Here is a 6,872-nt window from a genome sequence, read left to right on the forward strand (position 1 = left end):
ATACCATGGCCAAAACCAAGTTTGTGAGGAGAGTGTTGATTTAGCTCACACTTCCTCATTGTGGTTTCATCACTGAAGGAAGCAGGGCTGGAACTGAAGCAGAACAGGAACCTGAAGGCAGGAGTTGATGCAGAGGCCATGGAGGAGTGCTGCTTACTGGGTCTTGTTTTAACATCCACTCAGCCCCTTGGCACCATTTTTTTCCCACTCAAGTCTGTTGGGGCTAAGATCAGATAGATCTGTGATTCCCCATGTTGGCTAGAATTTAAGACCTTTGGAAATCAACTAGTTAAAATAGTTAATCCTAATTTAAAACTTTAGTAGCCTTGAGTGGCACTTTTACCCAGCTAGAAAATCAGCTGTTGGATGGCATCGTCCAAGGAGGTCAGATTTAACCACACCAAGAGACTTTTACTTCTTACACCAGACCTGGTGTAAATTTTCCCAGGTTCTTTGAGAGAATTGGGTAGAAAGAGAAAGAAGAAAAAAATTCAGTGCTCAGAGAGATAGTGATTCTTTTATAAGGCTAAGATAGAAACTCAGGCTGGGCCTGGGGGCTCAAGCCTGAAATGCTAGTTATTTGGAAGGCTTGAGGCAGTAGGATCCAAGCTCGAGGCCAGCCTAGGCAATTTAGTGAGACCTTGTCTTAAATAATCAAACAAACAGCTTAATGGCAGATCATTTGCCCAGTGCGCTTGAGACCCTAGGTTCATTCCCAAGCACTTAAAACATAAGAAAGATGGGGATCCAGAACTTCAATAGAAGAAGCTCAGGTTTACATGGCCTGGGGGACACAGACAGTTGGGTCCATAAAAGGGGTTTCTAAGAGAAGACTAGGTGAGGAGCACAGGCTTGGTGACAGATGGGAGATGGTTAATGAGTTGAGGTAAGAACAGTCTAAAGTGTGATACCAAGGATTCAGACAGGCCAAGACAGGAGAGCAAAGGCAAGTCTGCTTTAGTGATAGCTTCTTTAGTAGCTTTGGTAGAAAGCACAGGCAGAGTCTGTGCAGAGTCCCATCCAGCAGCAAGGAGGCAAGTCATTAGTACGGCTTGTCTTTCCAGGATCATGACAGGTTGAGGAGTGGGTAGGATCCCACCTGAAATGGGGGGAACAAACCATGGGCCATGCACATGGCACAGCAGAGTCCTGGTAATGGTCTCATGGCAAGTTGGTCGTTGCATGGATGTCATTGAAGATGGGAGTTAGACAGAGAAGCAGAAAGACAAAGGGAAAGGTTGGAAGCCAGGCAGGAAGCTGAGGTTCTGAAGTGAAGTGGTCCCCAGGGCTCAGGGCCCGGCCCACCTTTGTCTGGCTTTGCTTGCAACCCCACACACACTTCCCATTCTTACCACCCACCCTCCTAAGCCCTACTTCCTTGGTCTTCAGCAGCCAGTTTTAAAAGCAAAGCCTCACACTCAAAAGTGTTTTTTTTTTTTTTGTTTTTTTTTTTAAGGTTTTTTTTTTTTTAAGGTTTTTTTTTTTTAATTTATTTTTATTTTGTTTTGTTTTTTTGGATTTTTTTGGTTTTTTTTTTCCCCGAGACAGGGTTTCTCTGTATAGCCCTGACTGTCCTGGAGCTCACTCTGTAGACCAGGCTGGCCTCGAACTCAGAAATCCGCCTGCCTCTGCCTCCCAGAGTGCTGGGATTACAGGCGTGTGCCACCACCGCCTGGCTACTCAAAAGTTTTAAAAGCAAAACCTCAGCATGTATCGTATGGGATATCAGGGGTTCCTCAATTGTTGCCTGCACTGCGTTCCTGTAGAGAGTTTTACCCTTGTCTTTCCTGCCTCCTCCTCTCTTGCCACTTGCCCTAGGCCCGCCTCATGTCCAGAGAGACCTTGATTAGGATCTCAGTCCAGATCCTACTTCTAGCCCTTACCCAAGGAATTCCTCCAGACACCCAGACAGCCAGGCCCATACCCTGCACCATTCAGCCTTGCTGCTTTGTGGATGTATGACCTGTCAGCTAAGGCAAGACAGGGTCATTCTGAGGGGGTCACAGACAGCATTAGGCACAGGGGCAGGGCCCTTGGGTCAGTCGGCTTGGTTTGATTTGTGGAGGTCTCTTTCATTCATTCACTGAAAAATGTAGCAAGTATCCATAAATCTGCCATCCCCCCCCCCCAAGAATTATATTTCCCAAGATGTAATTCTTGTGAAGAGCTCCACTCTTTGCCCACTGCCCCCACTCACCCCAGACAACCACAATCTGGAATTTTGTATTTGACATTTTCTTGGGTTTTTTGTTGTTGTTGTTGTTGTTGTTATTGTTTTTAAAGATAGTTTTATCCTTGAGTGGACAATATTGATTGTCAACTTGACAGGATTTACAGTCATCTAGAAGATACACCTTTGGGCATTGGGTGGTTTACATAAGAAAGATTCCCCTTATTTGAACATCTGGTCCCTAGTTGGTGACCCTATTTGGGGAGGTTTAGGTGGTGTAGCCTTCCTGGAGGAAGTATGTCATTGGAAATGAGCTTTGAGATTAAAAGCCTAGCACCACCTCCAGTTTGTTCCCTCTGCTTCATGCTTGTAATTGAGATGTGAGCTGTCTCCTGCTCTTGCCACTATACCTACTGATTGTTCCATATTTGCTCATCACGATAGACTGTAACCCCCTGGAACCACAAGTTGGGGAGATTTTTCTAGCTGGGCCACAGCCTGGGATTTAAGAGAAAAAAGACAAGTTCCCTTCTGGGCTAAGGTAGGGCCTGCCACTCAGGAACAGGGACCCAGGTCTTACCAGCTGAGTAAAAGTCTCTGGAGGAAGTGAGGAGCTACTGACTCAGAATAGCCATGTGCAATGCTGTAGGATGGCCTGTGGCCCTGCTATGAAGTCAAGTGCTGAGCCATCCTAGACCCTATGTTCCTCTTTGTGAGGTGCAATGAAGATCCAGGCAAACTGTGTGGATCCAGCCTTTCCTTCATCCCTCTGACTTCTGGCCTCAGATGGGGCCCTGAGAAAGGGCAGTGCTGGAGGAATAGAGACTGGACCTGCCTTGGGGTGTGCCTGCCATAACCACTCTGAGTGAATGACTGTACCAAGGAACAAGGAAGCTGATCCCAGACTCCCACTCAGATATGTTGGAGTCCATGGTCGTCTTTCTCCATGTCCTGTCATGTTAGATAGGTCCAGACATTGACCACACCCACCAGTTACAGGGTACAGCCCAGGGTCTTTGAACTCTACCCAAGCAGAATGGCCTCTATCCTGCCACACTGCTGATGGGCTCCAGAGTGGGCAGAGACAGAACTAGACCACACCAGTGGAAGGGATGCGAATCCTTTATTGGAGTGATGCCAAGTACTCCCAGACTAGGTGTTGGGTGCTTTCCCAATGGTAGGGTGGGACTGGGGAAGTAGGCAGTTAGGACTCAGACTCGAACATCTTCTTCCGGCCCTCCATGCCAGACTTCTCCTCAATATTCTTCCTCCAGTCACCCACGTCACGCAGGTCCCGCTCCTGAGGGTAGGATCAGCGAGGTCTCAGATCCACCCCAGCCTGCTCCAGACTACCCTGGGCCTTGGTTTACTATCTATGAAAGGGATTGTGAGTGGATTCTCCCTCTTAGCTATCCCCTAGGCCCTGGCCTACCTTCTCAGTGTCTTCCTTCTTGACCTGCTTCAGGTTGGCCCTCAGGTCCATGCACACCTTGTGCTTAGAGCCCAGCAGCGCCTTCAGCATGGCGTCGGCGGACATACGCACCCTCCGAAGTGGGGGCCTCTTGAACTTGCCCCTTAGGTCAAATAGCTTCTGGTTCATGTCTTCCAGCTGAGAGGAAGAAGCAGGAGGTTTAGGATTCTATCAGCCCCCATATCCCTGATCTTGCCCTGAATCTTTGGCCTTACTTTCATATCACCTGGTTTCCTCACAGAGCAGCTGACCTCACCCCCAGATCACCTGGCTTCACCCCATGTTGCCTGGCTTCACCTTTATATCTCCTGCTCTACTCCTGCAAGCCACTGACCCCACCCCATGCCATATGTCCCGCCCACCACCACCACCGGCTCCTCCCTCTCACCTCCTTGCTGCTCTTCTGCACCTTCACCTCCATGTCATATTTCTCCTCTTCGGCCACGTCGATCTTTGCATGCAGTTGTTTGCAGAGTTCCTGAGTGGGCAAGCAGTGCGTGGGTGGCCACCCTGATACCCGAGGACCATCATCCCCTCCCAGTCCTGATCAGGAGGGTTGACCTGCTAAGGAGTGGGGGGCAGCAGGTAGGGCCTTGGGTGGTATGGGGCAGGAAGGAACTACCTGCACTTCGGACATGGAGCCTGGGATGTGCAGAGGTGGGCAGTGTTCGGACAGGTAGTTCTGCTTCTCAGATTCACGGCGGCTTTCCTCTTTCTCCAGCTCTGTGGCCGCGATCTGGAGCATCACACTCTGGGAAACAGAATGGTGGGAGTGAGGGCCTGCAGTGGACTCCCACCCCTATCTCTATACCCCCAGCCCTCCGCAGCACTACATCCTTACCTTCAGGTGCTGTCTCCGGGCCGTGATGGCCCTGTTGCGCTTCTGCAGGACAGGACAGGACAGGACAGGACAGAGGGGTCAGAGTCAGGCCTTGGCTAGAGTTCTGACCCCCTTAGAGCCATCTGACTTGGGGTTCCCAAGGAGGTAGCAAGGCCACTGCCCAGGGCCCTATTTATTCCTTAGTCCAGGGCCTGCTTTGGGGACACATGCCTGTGGTTCTGATGCTTTGCTTAGGTGGTGCACAGGGCTGAAGGGGGTAATGGGGATGAGGAGGCAGTATATAGTCAGGCCTTAGGGGCTGTGGGCAAGGGGAGGCTCAGAAGGTGAGTGGTAAACAGAAATTAGAAAGGAGAAGTGATTCCCTTGTGACTAGGCCCAAGTCATACCTCCCTTGCCTCATAAAGCACCGGGCAGGCACTTCCTCTCTCTCTGGGGTGGTGCAGGGGGTGGGGCATTTGGGGGCCTTGACAAAGGCATCTTCTGTCCTAGCTTCAGGGAGCCATTATAGCCTCCAATGGTACTCACCTCCTCACTGTCCAAGGAGGAAGAGGGAGGTGGGAATGGGAGAAAAGAGAGAAGTTAGTTTGTGGTTCACAGAAGTAGCCATGAAACCTAGGGGTTGACGGGGTTGAAGGAATGGGCAGCAGCCACAGAGGGCAGGGAGATGGGAGACCCACGGCCTGGTGAGGGGGCTGCAGTGCGGGCCATCCTAGGTATCACTTACTCTCCCATCCTGATCTCGAGCTCTGAGCCTGTGGGGAGAGAGGTGATGGTGTCAGTGTCCGCCTTGCGTGAGCCTAGGATGGAGACCTGGGCTCACTAGCCCACTTCTGCTGTACCCGCAAGTCAGACCTTCTCAGAGGGCAAGGATTTGGAGGACAACCCCCTACCCCCACCCTGAGGGTGAGAAGTAAGAGGAGAAAGTGTTCCCAAAATGTCCTAGGCAGGGCCTGAGGAGCTGCAGCTGTCCCTGAGGGAGGGGTGGGGTGGGGCTGGCCACCACAGGTGGCTGCCAGAGTGAGCCTGTTATTTTTAACTCTTGCTCCTTTGGCTTGAGAAAGGGCTCTTCTGTGTGGCCTGGGGGCTCAGGCCCCCACTTGCTTGACCTGAACCTTCTCCTGCTTGTGTGTCCCCAGAGTCAGGGCCTGTTAGCCAAGGCCTGTTGTAGACCCCTGCCCTATCCTAGCAGCACCTGTTGCTTCTCAACCCCAGATCTGTGGGAGACCTCAGAGAGAGCTGTCAGCAGCAGACCCCAAAGTCCCAAGCCCCTGCCCCAGGGAAGGCATTCTATGAGCTAGCCTGAGTAGTGTCCTATTCTCCCACCTCAAGAAAATGTGTCAGGCCTCACCTAGATTCTGTGCAGCAGGACTGGGAGCGAGGTCAGGCCGGCAGCAGTGAGTTGGGCTGGTGGGCCAGGGGGAGGGGTATAAATTGCTTTCCCTGGGCCGGGCCCCTGCTCAGAAAGGGCATGGAGTCTCCTCAGACCAATGGGGGCACAGAGAGGAGGAGAGCCTCCCCACCTGCCCAGCCGCCTGGCCAGCCAGCCCAGGCGCTGGCCTGTCCAAGAAGTCTTGGGGTGGGGAGTGTGTGTGGGGGGGTTGGTTTGCTCTATTTATGTCTCAATGACGAGTTCAAGATGCCACCCTTGTTCCTGCAAGAGCCCTCAGGACAGCAAGAGTAACCTTCCATGTAGGTCTCCAAGGTACCCAGCTCAAGCATCCACTGAAGTCTTCCTCCAAGGGAAACGGGACATCACTAAAAGTAGGCTGAACTGGAATCCTTGTCAAATGGTATGTGTGGCCTTGCAGTTAAGCACCTACCTGGCCATTCATTGTCTGCTGGGTGCTCATGCCCTGCTCGGGCCCCCAGACTGACCGTTCACTTGGCCAGTCCTCCTGCAAAATTGCATGTGTGTGCATATGCGCGCACACACACGCACACGCACACGCACACGCACGCACACACACACACACACAAACACACATCCTCTTAGGCCCTGTGTGGTAGGTAGTCGCGTCTCAGTAGAGTGGTGCCCAGCTCTTGTAGTGAGCTTGCCTTTCTGCCCTGGGAGAGGAAAGCAAATGGGCCCCTGGACCAGCAGCTGGGCCTCTCCCAGCCTGCCACACACCCTGCCCACGGGTGCCTCTGCACAGGCAACTTGAAACATGTCCCTCAATCCCAGAGAGTGCTGCCACCGCCCTAGGAACCTTTCTCTGACCTGTGGGGGCTCAGGGCCCTTGGTTGCCTAGGCAGGCCCTGCATTGCCCGGCTCACTGGGGCCAGGCCCTCACTCCTTTCCCGCTCCTGAACCCCACCCAGAGACACCAGATCATAGCTTGGCCTCAACCCTGCTGCTCTGGGGCCCCTGGGGATCAGAGGAGGGTTGGAGC

General features: G+C 52.5%; 1 protein-coding gene across 1 annotated transcript; it reads right to left on the reverse strand.

The window, feature by feature from the left end:
* Positions 1-3,278: 3,278 nt before the first annotated feature.
* On the reverse strand, positions 3,279-4,804 carry Tnni2 (troponin I2, fast skeletal type). Its single transcript, XM_052173666.1, has 5 exons — positions 4,483-4,804; positions 4,264-4,392; positions 4,030-4,119; positions 3,603-3,779; positions 3,279-3,470 (listed from the first exon to the last, which is right to left on the reverse strand). Exons 2-5 carry the CDS (start codon positions 4,384-4,386, stop codon positions 3,375-3,377), a joined length of 486 nt encoding a protein of 161 aa, XP_052029626.1. The 5' UTR covers positions 4,387-4,392; positions 4,483-4,804; the 3' UTR covers positions 3,279-3,374.
* Positions 4,805-6,872: the final 2,068 nt, after the last annotated feature.

The sequence above is a fragment of the Apodemus sylvaticus genome, chromosome 1 (assembly GCF_947179515.1).
Source record: "Apodemus sylvaticus chromosome 1, mApoSyl1.1, whole genome shotgun sequence".
In the NCBI taxonomy this organism is placed as follows: domain Eukaryota; kingdom Metazoa; phylum Chordata; class Mammalia; order Rodentia; family Muridae; genus Apodemus; species Apodemus sylvaticus.

Bases quoted from the DNA above. Each gene is read 5' to 3' on its own strand.
- Tnni2 (XM_052173666.1), bottom strand. From the start codon at position 4,386: ATGCTCCAGATCGCGGCCACAGAGCTGGAGAAAGAGGAAAGCCGCCGT. The intron at 3,780-4,029 runs GTGAGAGGGAGG...TCTTCCTCTCAG, and splicing joins TGCAGAAGAGCAGCAAGGAG to CTGGAAGACATGAACCAGAA. The intron at 3,471-3,602 runs GTAGGCCAGGGC...TCCTACCCTCAG, and splicing joins AGAAGGAAGACACTGAGAAG to GAGCGGGACCTGCGTGACGT.